Raw genomic sequence first — 19412 nt, 5'->3', positions numbered from 1 at the left:
AGGGTGTAAATCTTTACGGGAGTAGAAAGCCTCATCTTTCTCCCGCGGAGCGGCTGGTAGTTTCGAACCGCTGACCTTAAGGTTCGCAGCCCGATTCGTAGCCACTACGCTACCAGAGCTCCTTACCTTTATATATATTAAGAAAAAAATACTTGTAGGCTTCATACACCGACAAAGCAAGGCAAGGCTTCAGACTTTTCCTTAGGTTTGTGTAGTACAAGGCATTTATCTTGAAAACTTCCCAGTGCATCCAGAGAACGTTCAGAAGTGATCTTTCTGCTTATCTGTTTACTACTTTTAACTGTTTTGGTGCCACTGCTCTCTCTAGAGGCCAATGAAGACAGTAACAACCTGACTACTTTTACCTTCTCTCATCCAGACAACCAGCCCTTCAGGAAGTTGTGTACCAAGATTTGTCAATTCCTTATTACCACATTGCTCACTTGATGAGACAGGAGACCACTGAGACTTCAGAGATTAATTTTGTTTAATGCTTTCCCAAATCTGAATAAAGCCCTTTGAGTGTGCCAAGGCACTGAATGATTTTCTTCTCAGGGGATCTAGAATGAGCCCAATGTAGAAATAAATCCTTTCTAAGGAGAAGAATAGCTAAGGTATTGATTTAGGAGGTCATCACAGGACCACCATGTGATTCACTATATGTTTCTGATGGGCCAGCTGTTGTACCACCAGTGAATCTACTCAGCATTCCTGGCACAGTACATGACCCACACTGCACTGGCATTTTTCTAATTACTGTGTTTGTAAGGAAAATGGTATCATAAGTGCTTGGTATAATTCAGAGCTAAATAGTGCTTGCTTCCAAATTGACTTCCTCTATTTGAAGATAAAATCTCTCACTGTATAATCCTACAAGAGCCAAGAAATGGTACTGTCTGTAGGAACATAAATCATGGCCAAGAATAACTTTTCCAGTCCAAATGAAAGCCTATTAAAATGTCTGTAGCACATACCTAGATATAATTCAGAAACAGTAGTAAGGAGCCCATTTTACTATGGGAATTAAACACCATTCACAGGGACATTTGAAAATACTAATTATCCCTATTCATAACAATCAGTAGTCAGTAGGAACCCAAGTGCCTGATACATTTCCTGAACAAGCTGGGAAATTCTCAATGAACACAGAAAGAACATTTGTTTCTTAATACAGATGCCCCTTATTCCCTAGTAGAAGATACTTTGGCAAGATTTCCTAAATGTCTAGGAACTTTTTTTTCTTTTTTTTTTTTTTTTTTATAATATTGAGTTTTTGGTAAAAGTTTACACAGCAAGTAAGGTAGTAAGGTTCACATTTGATAATTTCCACACAGATTATTTGGTGGCATTACTTACATTTTTCACAGTGCATCAACATTTGCTCAAATTATGTTCATTTTCTGTTCCTTTACCAGTACTCGAGTTTCCCTGCCCCCCTTATCTTCTCATCTTTGCTTCTGAGTAATTGTTGACCTTTGGGTCTCATACTAAGTGTTCTTAATTAAAGCACCAATCTTCCAGGTAATAAATATCCTTTATTTTGTAAGCCACATTGTTATTTTGCAAAAAGGTGATCTCTGGGGATAGGTTTGGTTAAGAACTCATTTTAAATCATAATAAAAGCAAAGTATCTTAATAGTTGATCTAGGAAATCCTTTAGCATGAGCTTGAGATACAGTAGTGCTACACAGAGTATCTTTGCAGATGTGTTAGACTCAGCTTTCTGCATGCTAGGTAGGATTTTATTCATGAGCCAAAGAGTCTCCACCTGAGACATGTAGTATTCCAGCTCCATTTAGCTTCTCTAATTTCAAAAAATATCCAAAGGTAGAAATAAAAGGAATTATTTCCACATAGGACTAAGTATGATGTGTTTCAATGGTCAGTCATTTCACTGGGCCTGGAGTTCTGATCAGTAGCTACTAAGTCCTACACTTGAGTTTCAACTGTACTTATTTACATTAATTTATAAGTGCCTCTTCCAAAAGTCAAGCAGACATTTATGCTAAGGAAATTCATCAACAGAACCAAAGATGATCTCATTGTAGCAGTTTCAAAAATGACTAAAAACCTGATGTAGCCTAAGTACCAACAATAAACCATGACATATAGGAGTAGTGTACGATACTTTCAACATCTGTGTGCTCAGCAGACCTTAAACAAGAGAGTTAAGATAACTACATAAATATTGGAGAAAGGTCCTTGGTAAGTGAAAAACAGCAAAGAGATGTATATGCTATTATTCCAACCATGTAAAGAGTATATATATGTATGTATGTCAGCAAAAAAGTGGAAACTAATCAGAAAGTAGTCGCATCTCGATAGGATAATCATGTGTGGGACTTTTTTGGTGTATTTTTAAAACATTTTTCTTTGAGGTTATGATGTGGAATTTTTTAATGATAGTGGTAACTCTAACAATGACAGACATCTTGAATAATTGAAAAACCTGGGTTTTTCCCACAGTTATTCCTCATAAAATTGGCCGAGTCATAGAAGGAAGTCCTGCTGATCGCTGTGGAAAACTGAAGGTTGGAGATCATATCTCTGCAGTGAATGGGCAGTCCATTATTGAACTGTCCCATGATAGCATTGTTCAACTGATCAAAGATGCCGGTGTCACGGTCACACTGACAGTCATTGCTGAAGAAGGTAAGGAACTGGCAGGCTTGCCCTCCCCAGGCAGAAACCAGCAATAGCCTACAAGAGACAGTGGATTCCTCCAAGGTAGCCAGAATCGTGTAGTGAGAGAGCCATTTATAGATCCTGGACTCTCATTCTTTGCCTTCTCTATTTAGCAATACTTAAAAGACAGTTTCTTATAAAGTTGTCAGCAACTCAAGAAAAATAATCCAGCTGGAAAATGGTGGCCATTTATTTATGGGCTGGAGTTCAGAAGCAAGCACCCAGAATTGCAAGAGATTGCCAATACTTTTCAGATCTTATTTTCTTGAAGTAATTCCTCGAGAGAAAATCCTCCAGACAGTTCAAAGGAAATCACTGTTGATATCAAGCCTTTTATGTCAGGCCCAGACCATGATGGTTCTTTCCTTGGGGGCAGGGCTCTGTTGGGATAGTTGTATTATAAGTGGGGGGAAGGGAGTGTGTGGCCAGTAAGTAGAGCATGAAATATATACTGGCAGCCCTGAAGTCTTATAAATGCCTTCGTGTTTTGACGCTTTCAAGCTGCCTTTTGATCTTTAAAAATTTCTAATTAAGAACCATTTTGAATAGCATCCATCCATGTTTTTTGTTGATGAATTACAAGGTAACCGTTATATAATGCTCATCTCATACTAATGAGGGGAAAACAAAAACAACAGCATAATGAAGGGTCAGTCTTCCATATTAAAATTCCTGATGCTAGGAGGGAACTTAAAAAAGTTTGTTAAAAAATTACATTAACTTTTCATTTTATTTTTCTACAAACTTTTTCAAATTCCCTCATATGATGTGCATTTATATTCTATTTCTCCCATGAAGCGCTAACCTAGTCAGGTTCCAGATCTTCCATACTTCCTCTTGAGTCTTCCTTTTCTGTTCCCACTACACTGCTCTCTTGTGCTTATATATCTAAGGTGTTAAAGAAATCTAAAGCTGTGGTGTTTCCACATGATTGAAACACAGGAGTTTCAACCTGGCCGCTCCCTGGAATGCTATAAGATCTCAGCCTTTGCTCTTTCCTGTCTCCAGTCTGTCCCAGACTTGGATGATTTCTTCTTTCTGAAATCCTCTGTAGAAGCAGCTAGTGCTTCTTCACTCTGCAGGCAGTGTATTTTCTGATTTTGCTCTCCGCCTGCCTCTTGTTGTTGTTGATTGTTTTTTATTGTTGGTTTCTGACTTTAGAGAGACCCCATGTGTTACAGAGTAGAACTGCTCTCTAGGGTTTTCTTAGCTGTGATCTTTACAGAAGCAGATTGCCAGGTTTGTTTCTTCCAGGTGCCATAGGCTGGCTTCAAACCACCAACTAGTTTGGTTACCAGCAAATGCAAGCCATTTGCACCACCCAATGGCCAGCCTTTTCATTTTACCTTCCAGTATTCTGCCGTTTGAACTGCAAGGTCAGCAGTTCAAGCTTAGCAGCTGCTCCTCAGAAACCCTATACAGGGTCGCTATGGGTGGGAACAGAATCAATGGCACTTAACAACAACAACATTCTTCTCAAATCCTTTCTTGAGCTATTTCTTCTTTGGTCTTTGTATATCTGGGCTTCCTCACCCTAACTCCTTGTTATGAGTTGAATTATGCCCAAAAATACATGTTTTAAATCCTGACCCCTATACATGTGGAGTCCTGGTGTGGTGCTGCAGGATAATGCGCTGGACCACAAGGTCAGTTTGAGCCACAAGGTCAGTGGTTCAAACCCACCAGCTGCTCCTCAGAAAACTATACAGGGTTGCTATGCGTCAGAACTGACTCAACGGCACTTAACTACAACATATATATTGTTATATGAATGAAGCCGTATCAGTGTAGGGTGTGTCTTAAACCTAAACATTTTTGAGCCACAAAAAGAGCAAATGAGGCACAGACCCAAGGAAGTATTGAATTGGGGCAAGATGCCCCATGGTGATCTTCAAGAAAAATGCTAGAGAACCTGAGACAAGGATTGTCCCCCAGAGTTGGAAGAGACAGCCTTACCCTAGAGCTAGAGCCCTGACATATTCCTTAAAGTAGCCTCTTGTTGTATTTCTGTTGTAGCAACACTAAGAACCTTAGACACTCCAGTAGTACCTCATGGTATTCTTAGATAAGATAATTGTCTCCCTATTTAAATGGTTGCTCTTTGAAAACAAAGTTTGCCCCTATATCCTGACAGGATCTTATCTATTAGTAAAAACTTTAAAATACTCGTTGTATTTACATATCATTGACGATGATATGTAAAATAAATAATGAGCAAATATGATATTTAAATAAAAGAAATAAGCTAACCAAGGAACAGATGAAGGAATTGAAAGTGCAGAGATTTTAGTCCTCAGACCATCTGTGCCATTACCAAGAAGAAATAGTAGAAACCCAAAGGAAAAGTTCTTACAGACAGACATCAGTAGAAACCCCAGCCCCAGCACCTGTTAGTAGCTGTATGGCCTCCACCATACAGTATGGCTGCTTAACCTTTCTAAACCTCAGGGTTTTGTTCATTTTAATTTGTGCTTGCTAAGCCCCATCGAGTCAGTTCTGACTCATAGCAACCCGGAGTTTTCTGAGAAGCACTGGTGTGTTTGAACCGCTGACCTTTTAGTTAGCAACCAAGTGATTATCCTAGAGCACTAAACCTTTTAGTCCTTTTAATTGTTGTTGTTGTTGTTATGTGTCATGGAATTGGTTCCGACTCATAGCGACCCTGTACAGGGTTTCCGAGGCTGTAAATCTTTACGGGAGCAGAAAGCTTCATCTTTCTCCCACAGAGCGGCTGGTAGTTTCAAACTGCTGACCTTGAGGTTTGCAGCCCGATTCGTAACTGCACTACCAGAGCTCCTTTTAGTAGAGTGGGATTAATACTTATTTCAGGATCATTATGAAGATTAAAGGTGAAGATCTATATAATCTATTTATGTACACACAGGTGCTCACCTAATGATTAGAAAAATAAAGCCATTGCCATCGAGTTGACCCCTACTCATGGTGACCCCAGGTGTGTTAAAATAGAACTGTGCTCTGTAGAATTTTCAGTGAGTGATTTTTTACAAGCAGACTAGAACTTGCAATCTTTAAGTTAATAGAAAGCGTATCAACCATTTGAAATTATTTCCCATATCTTTGCAAGGCAGGTCCCTCACTTTACATCTCACATTCTAAGGAAATAATAAACAATATTATTTTTATTAATAAGCAATTAGACTACTGGTATAGTGCAGTAGTATCAGCACTGGACTGTGAATCACAAGGTCAGCTGTTCAAACCCACCAATTGCTCCTCGGAAACACTATACAGAGTCACTATGAGCCAGAACTGACTCAATAGCACTTAACAACAACAACAAATATGGCTAGCACTATCCTGAATGCTTTACATATATTATTAATCATTTAACACTAAAAAAAAAGTTTGAGCTTCTAAAAGTTTGTGAAATATGTGATTAAATGAGAATGAATTTTTTCCATGAACTTTTGGAAGCCCCCTTCTATAATACTGTGAGGCACTGTTATTTTCTCATTCTTTAGATGAGAAAACAGATATACAATGGTTAAATAGCTTGTCTATGGTCATAAAGCTAGAAACAGGAGTTTAATCAGACAGTCTGGCCCCAGAATCTGTGCTCTTAATGACTATGCCTTTCTTAACCATAGAATCTAAAATAATTTTTCTCTGCCTGCTCCCACCTTCCTCTAATCTCTTGCACTGCTTTATTTTGCTTAATGTTGATGTTGTTAAGTGTCATCAAATCAGTTCCCGCTCATTACAGCCCTGAACAGGGTTTCCGAGGAAAGCATAGTGGGTTTGAACTACTGACCTAGTTGTTAGCAGTCCCATGCTTCTCCTACAGCACCACACCAGGATCCCATGTTGTTGTTAGGAGCCGTTGAGATGGTTCCAACCCATAATGACCCTATGTCAGGTTTCCGAGGAACAGCTGGTGAGTTTGAACCACCAACCTTGCAGTTTAAACTGACCTTACGGTCCAGCACATTAACCCACAGCGCCACACCAGGACAGCCATAGTAGATACTAAATGAAAGAAGCTTCTGGAAGCAGGGGCAGTAGCAGCAGTAGAGATCAGTGCTTCTCAAACCATCTATAGAAAAGGTATGGTGAGTATTTTTCCAATTCATCTCAGACCAGTATTTCTGTGTAATACAATAAAACGTGAATGAAAAATGAGATCACATAAAATTACTCTACCAAATTGTTATAGAATTTTCTAACTGCTTACTCTCAACATCTAGTTCCTATTGCCGACTGGCAGTGAACAAGCCACACTTTGAGTAGTTCTGGGATTGGTGGTTCAGTAATACACAACTTCTTTATCTCGATACGAATTGGTTTTTCAAAATTACCCTTTATTGTTGATAGTGTTTTTCACTGGAAGATTATCCAAAATTGCGTGATGATTTTTCTCCGAGTAAAAGTTACTTTTGTCCTTCTGGTACAAACACTTCTGAACACCCTCTTGAGATCCCTTATATAATGGCAGCCATTGTTAGGGAGAAATTGAAGAATAGCAGGAAACTCCCCAGGTGACATATATTTTAAAGTATATTTTGTATTTAGGTGCAGCCCCTTAAAATCACATTCACTATATAAAATTACATTTTTGCTTATTTTATTATACTCTAGCTTTTATTTAATTAAAGGAGCCCTGGTAGCATAGTGGGTTACACACTGGACTGCTAACTACAAGGTCAGCAGTTCCTGTTAACCAGCTGTTCCATGGGAGAAAGACGAGGCTTTCTGCTCCCCTAAAAATTGACAGCCTCTGAAACCCTACACAGGGTCACTATGAGCAGAATCAACTCTACGGCACACCACTACCACCAAGTTTTTATTAAACTATAGAAACATTCAAAATCTCTTCTTTTTCTCTATTCTACCCATAAAAATCCCACTTAGGAGTTTGTAGGTCTTCCAAGTTTCTCATTGAATTTAATGTAAGATCTGTCAACTGACTAAAGAGTCAAATGAGTATTCAGAGCTCTAAAGCTAGTTTCAGAAGTCACATATTTAGATCAGTACCTCAAAACTGTATTGCTTTCCTCTGAGTAACACTCTCCACCAACCATTTATTATAAGTCAGTAAAAGACTTTCTCTGGAAAAAGCAAACGTGTTGTTACAGCCATCCTTTTGCCTCCTTTGCTTTATGTTGTTGTTGTTGTTAGGGGCCCTCAACTCTGCTCCAACTCATAGCAACCCTATACACAACAGAACAAAACACTGCCCAATCCTGCGTCATTCTCACAATTGTTCTTGGAGCCCACTGCTGCTGCCACCGTGCCATTCCATTTCGGTGGGGGTCTTCCCCTGTTTCTCTGACCCTCCACTTTATCAGGCATGATGTCCTTCTTCAGGTACTGGTCCCTCATGATAGCATGTCCAGAGTATGAGAGATGGAGCATTCTGGTTGTACTTCTTCCAAGACAGATTTGTTTATTCTGGCAGTCTCTGGTACTTCCAGTATTCTTCAACAATACCATAATTCAAATGCATCGATTCTTCTATAGTCTTCCTTATTTGTTGTCCAGAAATTCCATGTTTGTTATGCAATTTTAAATATCATGGCTTCACTCAGGCACATCTTAATCCTCAACTTGACAGCTTTGCTCTTTAACACTTTAAAGAAGTATTTTGCAGCATATTTGCCTAATGCAATATCTCTTTTGATTTCTTGACTGCTGCTTCTGTGAGTGTTTCTTCAAACAAAAATGAAGTCTTTGATAACTTCAATGCTTTCTCCATTTATTATGATGTTATATATTGGTCCAGTTGTGAGGATTTTTATTTTCTTTACATTGACGTGCGATCCTACTGAAGGCTATGGTTTTTGAACCTTAACAATAAATATTTCAAGTCCTGTTTACTCCAGCAAGCAAGGTTACATCATCTGCATATCACAAGTTGTTAATGAGTCTTCCTCCAATATTGATGCCATGTTCTTCTTCAGACAGCCCAGCTTCTCAAATAATTTGCTCAGCGTACATACTGAATAAGTACATTGAAAGAATACAACCCTCATGTGCACCTTTCCTGATTTTAAACCATTCAATATACCCTTGTTCTGTTCGAAGGACTGCCTCTTGCTCTGTGTATAGATTTCTCATAAGCAGTTACGTGTTCTGGAATTCCCATTCTTTGAAATGTTATCCAGACTCTGTTATGATCCACACAGTCCAATGCCTTTGCGTAGTCAGTAAAACACAAGTAAACATCTTTCTAGTACTCTCTGCTTTCAGCCAAGATCCACCTGACGTCAGCAATGATGATCCCTCATTCCTCATCCTCTTATGAATCTGGCATGAATTTCCAGAAGCTCCCTGTAGGTGTACTGCTGCAATCATTTTTGAATTATCTTCAGCAAATTTTTACTTGCATGCGATGTTAATGATATTGTTCAATGAGTTCTGCATTCCATTGGGTCACTTCTCTTTGGAATGGACACTAATATGGATCACTTTCAACCACTTGGTCAGCTAGCTGTCTTCCAAATGTCTTATAATAGCTGAATGTTAAAGATTTGTTAAAATGTTTTGTTAAAACATTTCAGTTTGTGTTTCAATTCCTGGATCCTGGGTTTTTGCCAATGCCTACAGTGAAGCTTGGAATTCTTCCCTCAATATCAGTGGTTCTTGATCATATGATACCTCTTGAAATGATTGAACATTGAACAGGTATTTTTTGTTACAGTGACTCTGTAGATTCCTTCCGTCTCCTTTTGATACTTCCTGTGTCATTCAATATTTTGTCCATTCTGTTGTTTTGTGCCATCAAGTGGATTCCAACTCATAGCAACCTTATATAGGGTTTGCAAGAGTGACTGATGGGTTTGAATTGCTAACCTTCTGTTTAGCAGTTCACTGCTTTTCCTGTACCACCACACCAGGGTTCATTTTGCTTCAGTATTGCAACCTGAGACTTCAATTTTTTTCTTCAGTTGTTTCAGCTTGAGAAATGCTGAGCGTGTTCTTCCCTTTTGGTTTTCTAACTCCAGGTGTTTGAATATTTCATTATAATGCTTTGTCTTCCCAAGCATCCCTTTGAAATTTTCTGTCAAGCTCTTTTACTACATCATTCCTTACAGTTGCTTTAGCTTTTGTATATTCAAGAGCAAGTTTCAGAGTCTCTTCTGATACTCAACTTTGGATTTTTCTTTCTTTCCTGTCTTTTTAACAAAACCTTTTGCCTAACAGGACTCCTGGTGAGGTGCTGTGGAGTAAAGCACTGGACTGCAAGGTCAGTTTGAACCTCAAGATAGGTGGTTCCATTTCATTTCATTTGTAACAATTTCCAATTTTTCTAGACTCATACTTCGTGCATTCCATGTTCTGATTATTAATGAATGTTTGCAGCTGTTTCTCCTCATTTTGTGAGTTGTGCCCATCAGCAGATGAAGGTCCTGAAAGCTTTGCTCTGTCTAGATCATTAAGGTCAACTCTGCTTTGAGGAGGCAGCTCTTCCCCAGTCATATTTTGAGTGCTTTCTACCCAGAAAGGCTTATCTTCTGACACTGTGTCAATCAGTGCTCCACTGCTGTTCATAAGGTTTTCAATAGCTAACCATTCAGAAGTGGTTCACCTCTTCTTCTTCCTAGTCTGTGTTAGTCTGGAAGTTCTGCTGAAATCTGTCTACTCTCCGTGACTCTGCTGGTCTCTGAAACTAATATATGACCAGTCTTAGAGTTTCCAGTATCACAGCAACACACAAGTCACCACAGAATGAGAAATAAATAGATGAATTTACTATATAACAGTTAACATTTCTGCTTATTTTGCCAAGGAAATAGTTAACCAGGACAAAAAGCCACATGTCAGGCCGCTTATAAATTTTTCTGCTCATACTCATTGCCCGCAATACTACCCACCCCTTCCAGCACCATTTGCCTTGTTCTCCAGTATAGAACATAAAGTGACTAGGTTTCTTCTTGCTTATTGTATATAAACTCTAAATTGTACCAGTTTTGAAAATTGATTTCCTGATTTTTTCTGTCTGGTCTTACTTATTTCATGTTTGAATGTGAAGATGAAGAACTTGTGTTGGACTGATTCTGGTAGCACTGCCATCATTTTGTTTTGTATTGTTTCCCATTTATTTCCTTTTCATTTAGTTAGTTTATTGCCTTTTGTTCTCCGTTTTCCACTCTCATTTACCTCTCTACTCCCAAGTGGCAACCAAACCATTTTAGTGTGTTTTTATGTGCCTCATTTTATTTGTGTGTCTTTTAGAATGCTTTTTTTTTTTTGTATGTCAACATTTATTTTTGACTTTTTTTGACCTGGACCTAATCCATGATACCATATTGCATTTGTTTGTCATGTCTGGTTTTTAAAAATTGAGATATACTTCACATGCTGTAAAAATAAAGTATACAAATTGATGTTTATTTTTTTATCTACAAGGGTGTGCACCTATCACCAGTAATTTTCACCACCCCAAAAAGAAACCCTATGTTCATTAGCAATCCCACTCCCCATCCTCCAGTATACTTCCTGTCTTTATGAATTCGCCTATTCTCGACATTGCATATCAATTTGGTTAGGTGCCACTGAGTCAGTTCCAACTCATCGCGACCCTGTGCACATCAGAACAAAACACTGCCCAGTCCTGGGCCATACTCACAATCATTATTAAACTTCAGCCCATTGCTGCTGCCACTGTGCCAATATTTGTTACTGTTGTTAAATGACATCGAGTGGATCACAACTCATAGCAGCCCTGAATAGGGTTTCCAAAGAGTGGCTGGTGAGTTTGAACCACCGACCTTGTGGCCCAATGCATTATCTTATCCAACAGCTCCACACCAGGACTCCCTGTGCCAATATAAATAGAATCACAATATGTGGCGCTAATTTGTTTCTGATGTATTTCACTTAGCAAATGTTTTCAAGGTTCATTCATGTTGTAGCATGCGTAAGTTCTTCATTCAATTTTATGACTATAAATATATCCCATTGTCTGTAGACCATTTTTCATATCCAGATATCATTTGATGGACGTTTTGGGTTGTTTCCACTTTTTGGCTTTTATGAATAATTCTATGAACATCAGTGTACTGGTTTTTGTTTGGATGTATGCTTTCATTTCTCTTGTGGGGAGGTAAGATCGCTGGGCCATGTAGTAACTATGTTTAACTTTTTGAGGAAATAACTGCCAAACTCTTCCACAACAGATACATCACTTTACAGATAGTTTCTGGTTTCTCCACATTCTTGCCAACACGTGTTAGTTTCCTTTTTTTTTTTAAATTTGTTTCTACTGTACTACTACCTGCAACTGTCAGCTCCATGGGAGAAAGATGAAGCTTTCTGCTCCCATAAAGATTTACATCCTCAGAAATGATATACAATGTCACCATTAGTCAGAATCAACCCAATGACGGTGGGTTGCTTTTGGTTTATAACCATCCTAGTGTGCATAAGGAGTCCTGGTGTGGTGCTGCAAGATGACCACTAGATCACAAGGTTGGTTCAAACCGCAAGGTCTGCGGTTAAAATTCACCAGCTGTTCCTCAGAAACCCTTTATATGAGTTAGTACTGACTCCACAGCACTTAACAACAAAGTGTGCAATGAAGAGATGGTTCATTCTGATTTTGGTTTGCCTTTCCCTGGTAACTAATCATTTTGAGCATCGTTTCCTTTGCTTATGGCACTGTGGGTTAATACGCAGGACTGCAAGATCAGTTCAAACTGCAAAGTCTGTGGTTCGTTCAGTCTCACCAGCCACTCCTCAGAAGCCCTATACAGGGTCGCTGTGAGGCAGAACCAACTCAATGGCATTTAACAGTAACAACAATTGTTCATCTTTAATTGAGTTATTTGTCTTTTATTATTGAGTTTATTATTTTCTGTCTTCGTTACATAGTGGTAGCTTAGTGGTTATGAGTCGAGCTGCTACTCTCATGGTCAGCAGTTCAAAGCTACCAGTGGTTCTGCTGGAACAATATGAGGCTTTATGTTCCCATTTACAGCCTTGGAAAGCCCCTATATATGGTTGCTGTAAGTTGGAACCGACTCCACTGCACATAACTACCACCACCAGTTACATAGAGCTAAATAAAATAAATGTATTGTCTTATAGCTTACAAAGCTAGAGGTCAGAACTCAGGGTGTGGTTTTAGAGGCAATTCCTTCCTTACCTGTTCAGTATCTAGTTGTTGTTGTTAGGTGTCATCTCATAGTCAGTATTGATTCATAGCAACCCTGTGTGCAATAAATGAAATACTGCCCAGTCCTTCACCTTCCTCACACCCCTTGCTATGTTTGATCCCATTATGATGGTGCAGTATAATGCACTGGTCTGCAAGGTCAGTGTGGACTTGGACTGCAAGGTCAGGTTCAAACCCACCAGCTATCTGCTCCTCAGAAGCTTAACAACAACAAGTAACTGCTAAAAATCTTTGTAGATGCTTCTGTCTCTATTGTTTGTCTTCCTCTTCTCCCTCGCTGATCTCCCTGGGTGTCCACTGTGATTCGATTTATAACCTACCCTAGTCAGGTGTGGAGTAATGGTGTGGCACTGTAGGATAGGCATGGGGACCACAGAACAGTGGTTCAAACCCACCAGTCGCTCCTTGGAAACTCTATACAGGGTAACTCTGAGTCAGAACCAACACGACGGCATTTAACAAGAACAAGGAAGACCAGTTAATACCACTATTATTCAAATTTACACACCAACCACTAAAGCCAGTGATAATGAAAATGAAGAATTCTACCAGCTTCTTCAGTCTGAAACTGATCAAATATGCAATGCAAACAAGATGCTTTGATAATTACTAGTGATTGGAATGAGAAAGTTGGAAACAAAGAAGGATCCGTAGTTGGAAAACATGACCTTAGTGATAAAAAATTATGCTGGAGATCGCATGATAGAAGTATGCAAGACAAACAACTTATTCATTGTAAATACTTTTTTTCAACAACGTAAACAATGACTATACTCGCGGTCCTCACCAGTTGTAAAAAACAGAAATTAAATGGACTGTATTTCTGGAAAGGAACAATGGCAGCGCTCAATATCATCAGCCAAAACAAAGCCAGAAACCAACTGTGGAACCAGACCATCAGTTGCTCATATGCAAGTTCAAGTTGAAGATGAAAAAAACTAAAGCAAGCCCACAAGAGCCAAATTAGAACCTAGAGTATATCCCACCTGAATTTAGAGGTGCAATAGACACTAATGACCAAAGACAAAAGAAGTTGTGCGATGACATCAAGAATATAATGAAGAAAGCAAAAGTTTATTAAAAAGAAAGAAAAGACCAAAATAGATGTTAAAAGAGACTCTGAAACTTGCTTTTGAGCATAGAGAAGCTGAAGTGACTGGAAGAAATGATGAACTAAAAGAGCTGAACCAGAAATTTCAAAGGCTAACTTGAGAACACAAACAATTACAATGAAATGTACAAAGACCTGGAGTTAGAAAGCCAAAAGGGAAGAATCCACTCAGCATCTCTAGAGCTAAAACAATGGAAGAAATAATTCCAGCCTTGGCTTTCAATACTAGAGGATTCTGTGGGCAAAATATTGAATGATACAGAAAACATCATAAGAAGATAGAAAAAGGAATAAATAGTGTCACTGTACCAAAAAGAATTGGTCGATGTGCAACCATTTCAGAAAGTAGCATATGATCAAGAACCAATGGTATTGAAGAAAGAAGTCTAAGATGCACAGAAGGCACTGGCAAAAAGCAAGGATCCAAGAATTGATAGAACACCAACTGAATGTTTCCAAAAATGTATGTAGCACTGAAGGTGCTCACTTGTCTATGCCAGCTAGCTGGCTAACCAAATAGAATAGATTTATATTTATGCCCATTCCAAAGAAGGGTGACCTAACAGAATATGGAAATCATCAAACAATATCACTAATCTCACATGTAAGTAAAATTTTGCTGAAGATAATTCAAAACCAGTCACAGTGGTACACTGGTACATCAGAAGAGGACATGGAGCGAGGGATATAATTGCTGATGTTGCATGGATGGAGCTTAACTGAAAGCAGAGAATCGTAGAAAAATGCTTACTCGTGCTTTGTTGACTATGCAAAGGCATTCAATTGTGTGACTCAGAACAGACTATGGATTACATTTTGAAAAATGGGAATTTCAGAAGACTTAATTATGCTTAGAGGAATTTATACATATTGTCATTCTAACCGTTTAAATGGCTTAAACTCTGGAAAGATGGGGTCAGGTTTTCCTTTCACCATAGTTATTCAATCTGTTTGCTAAGCAAAGAATCCAATAAACTGAGTTATATGAAGGTAGAATGTGGCTTCAAGACTGGAGGAAGACTTATCAACAACCTGTGATACACAAATGACACAACCTTGCTTGCTGGAGCAAAGAGAACCTAAAAATACTTGTGAAGATTGAAAACGACAGCTTTCAGTATAGATTGTAAAGAAAATGAAAGTCTTCACCACCGGACCAAAAAAATGACATCATGATAAATGGAGAAAGGATTGAAGTTGTCAAAAGATTTCATTTTACTTGGATCCACAATCAACACAGAAGCAGCAGTCCAGAAATCAAATGACAGCTATATCACATCCACCAGGAGGCAGGTGGTAAGTGCCTGAGACTACACCAATTTACAATCATCAGCTAAATATAAATATAACACCACAAAGTCACAGAGAAAACAGACAATTTCAGCTTAACCAAAGAAACAAGATGAGTGCCTCAAACAAGTGACCAAAATACAAAGCCAGAAAATAAACACCAAATATGGTATCAGAACTACCTGATAAGTTACTTAAGACTGCTAATTAGGCAACTTCAATGGATTGACAGAACCATCAAGGAAATTGTAGATGAAATCAAGGGAAACATAGACAAAGCTATTAAAAACTCCGGAAACAAACTGACAAAATGATTGAAAAATGGGAACCATGCACAATAGCAATTAGAAAGCAAGAATATTAGCACTAAGACTTGAGAAATAAGTAATACACTAAAAGAACAGAGAAATTGAATTGAATCAATGGAAAGATGAATTACTGAACTTGAAGAAAAATCTCTTAATAGTCAGCTTATATATGAACAGTCAGAAACAAGAATACAAAAATCTAAAGAAAGCCTTAGGTTTTTGTGGGACACTATCAAAAGAAATAACTTACACATGATAGGAATTCCAGAACAGGAAGAGACCAAAAAAAAATCTATACAAAATATTGTTCAATTGGAAAAAGTATCCCTAACATCATGAAAGACTAGAAGATAGCCATTCAAGAAGTTGAATGAACGCCAACCAGGATAAACCCTAAAAGAAAAACACCAAGACATAATCAATCTTTTCAAAACCAAAGACAAATCTTGAGAACAGCTTAGGAAAAATGAGAAGTTACCTACAAAGGAAAATTAATTCTGATTTCTCAGCAGAAACCCTGCAGGCAAAAAGACAATGTAATGACATGTATAAAATTCTGAAAGAAAAAACTGTCAACCACAAGTCATATATCCAGTAAAACTGTCCATCAAATATGACTGCAAAATTAGGTCATTTTCAAACAAACAGAAAAGAATTTGTAAAAACCAGACCAACCTTACAAAAAATATTACAGGGAGTTCTTTGGACCGAGAGCCAACCATAGCAGACAGCAACCCGAGACTAACATACATGACAATATCACCCAGAACTCAACCTTGGTACAGATGTATGCAAAGTGAAACAGACCTTTGTGACTGCAAACAGAGATACAGTTGTAACCAAACCAAAACAAAACAAACAAAAAGTAAAAAGAGGGAATAATGTAGTTACATAGCTTCCAAATGAAGAGGAAATCAAATAGATTTCAAGAATAAAGTGAAAGAAAGAAAGAAATACAAACCTAACTGTAACCCTAAAAGCTAGACCAAACCTTACATCTATAGTAAACCTTCAGTCACAAAAGGATGAATAATGTATGAAACCACTATTGTAAAAACTCAAGAAAAGGTTTTCATACTGATAGAACCATTCTCTGATGGTTACCAGGGGTGGGAGGGAAGAGAGAGTAATTCACTGTCAGGTTAATGCACTGGACTGCAAGGTCAGTTTGAACCACAAAGTTGGTGGTTCAAACTCCCTTCAGCTCCTCAGAAATCCCATACATTGTCGCCATGAGTTGGAACTGACTCGACGGCACTTAACAACAGAGGGTAGATACATATTAACTCAAGTGATGGGGAGGGCAATATTCATCAAGGGAGAGGGTAGTATCCAGAAGAGGGAGATTGGCAGAAGAATGATGAAGACAGGTAAAGACACGGGGAAGCATGAAGAGCTAAAGAGGATAGGACAGAGACACACGCTGAATGGGTATGAGAGGAGGAGTGGGATATATATATATAAATGTATATATCCCACAAATATATGAGTTTGAAAGAGGATATTGGTACATGGCTATTTACCTTTCCTACAAGCACAACCATGAATATGGTGGAGCATACAGCAGGCAAAAAGATGAAAACATCTTAGATATTATCAAACATCTTAAGGCAATGAGTAGCTGGGCCTGGAGGTTCAGGACTATAGTGTCAGGGGACACCATGGTCAGTTGTCATAACATAGTCCACAAAGACCATGTTCTCTAGCCTACTTTGGTGAGTAGCGTCTGGAATCTTAAAAGCTCATGAGTGGCTGTCTGAGTTGTAGCCATGGCTCTCTTCATGTGCAAAAGAAAGAAGAGTGATGAGAATTGAAGAAGTTTGAAATTAATTAGTCCAGTGGACTAATGGAACGTGTGAATCTGTCTCCATGACTCTGAGACCAGAAGAACTAGATGGTACCCAGCTACCACTACAACTCTGAAATGAAAAGGATTAGAAGGTCCTGGATAAAACAGCATTATATCTGGAACAAAACTCAAAATTATTTAAAAAAAAAAAAACAGGTTTGCTGGTCAGAATGAGACTGGAGGAACCTGAGACTGTGGCTCTTGACCACCCTTCAGGTCTGGAAAATAACTCACCGTGGTGGCCAGACTGTCAGCCAAGCAGTAGACAGCTATATAGGGTGAACAACAACACTAATAAGGTATGTTCACTATGAATGATGGAATGGTCAATCATTCAAAATCAAAAGGGCAACATTTTCTTAAGGACAAAGTTGAGAAGGAATGGGAAGGTGGGTGGAATGGAAATAGGAATCACAGGGAAGAAGTGGGATAACTGTTGTTGCAGGGAGGGAATTGCAATCATTGAGATGAAACAAAGTGTATGATTTGTTGAATATAAGATTGATGCTCTTGTCTGTAAACTTTCACTCAAATCACAATAAGTTTTTTTTAAAAAGTATCTCCCAGTCACTGTGCTAATTTTTCCCTATTCCCTTAATAATAGGCATGAGTTTACAATAACAAGAGAATTCAGCCCTGTAATGGGTTTGGAGACAGGTAGCTTGAAATTGACAATCCGAGTAAGCAGAGGTGGGAGGACTTTTAAGAATTTCCAGTGGGTATGGAGAATATAAAGATAAATGAGGTGTGATTCTGCAGTCAAGTTCATAGTCTAACAGGAGAGACAGGTCCTCAGCTAGCTCTGCCACAGTATGATAAATGCCACGACAACACTGTGTCCACAGGGGGCTTAAGGGACCAGGTAAGATTTCACAGAGGAGGCAACATTTTGGATAGGAGATGAAGTGAGGAGGCATGAGTGCCCAGGTGAGAAATTTGAATGATATCTTATGAGCAACAGTGTTAACCATAGATTTTTCACCTGGGCAACATGTTTCAATCTCTGTGTTACAACTAGAATTCTGTAAACAGGATGAAGCAGAGATTGGTGGCAAAGAGACCAGGTAGGAGACCAAAATTTAATTTTCTCACAAGCACATAGCTAGTAAATGATGGGGTCAGATTTTCAACCCATCATCAATCTCGCTCCAGAGCTCATAATATTAAGCACTAAATGATGTCCTCTCTCTTTAATATTTTAAACATCCTATGGGCTGAATTTGGAGTCCGGGTGTGGCGTTGTGGGCTAATGAACTAGACTGCAAAGTCAATTTGATCCACAAGGTCTTCAGTTCAAACTCACCAGCCACTCCTTGGAAACCATATACACTGTCACCATGGTTCAGAACTACTCGACAGCACTTAACAACAATTAAAGATACAATTTCAATTTCTTGAGTGTGGGGCTAATGATCTGCTGTGTAAACCTTCACTCAATTAACAATAACACATTTTTTAATTTTTTTTAAATAACAGTTGCAAAGACACGGGGGGGGGGGATTTGAAGAGTTCATGGAAAATGGAATAAAAGATAATGGAAGTTTCTATGACCCATTTGAAGCCTGTTGTATGCATGTAGTCTACTAGGACCTTATCTTTGTTGTCTGGGATAATTTACCAAGTGTGGGGAGTGTGCTCTGGAAATCCAGAGAATAGGCTACAATTCATTGGAGGTAAACTGTATTGAGTGCATTCATTTCTGATTTTCACATTGTATGCATAACCAAAATAAAGGTGAAAGAGGGGCAGTGTGTGCAGTAGGAATCGGACTCCTATTCTCTTGAAACATAAACATCAGTCACACCCACAGCTGACAACAGTGTTATTCCTGCTACAGTTGCTAAAGCAGTGACCATTGGTTACTGTCTCACATTCTTAGATCTACTTATCCTTCACGTTGTTGTTAAGTGCCATCAAGTCGATTTCAACCCATAGCAACCCTGTATAGGGTTTCCAAGGAGTAGCTGGTGAGCTTGAACCACTGACCTTGCAGTTCAAATGACTTTGCAGTCTGACACATTAGCCCGCAGCGCC

At 38.7% G+C, this 19412-nt stretch overlaps 1 protein-coding gene across 2 annotated transcripts in view; it reads left to right on the top strand.

Annotated features, from left to right (window-relative positions):
- Positions 1-19412, top strand: part of MAGI3 (membrane associated guanylate kinase, WW and PDZ domain containing 3) — a 300568-nt gene that overhangs the window by 262014 nt on the left and 19142 nt on the right. For both annotated transcript variants that reach the window (XM_006865901.1, XM_006865902.1), the window contains exon 16: positions 2467-2652. In XM_006865901.1, the coding sequence (XP_006865963.1) occupies positions 2467-2652 (186 nt within the window). The remainder of the gene's footprint in view (positions 1-2466; positions 2653-19412) is intronic.

This window comes from Chrysochloris asiatica, unplaced genomic scaffold, assembly GCF_000296735.1.
Source record: "Chrysochloris asiatica unplaced genomic scaffold, ChrAsi1.0 scaffold00085, whole genome shotgun sequence".
Classification (NCBI taxonomy): Eukaryota; Metazoa; Chordata; class Mammalia; order Afrosoricida; family Chrysochloridae; genus Chrysochloris; species Chrysochloris asiatica.
The sequence above is the reverse complement of the archived record's forward strand: the minus strand, read 5'-3'. Positions and strand labels throughout refer to the sequence as shown.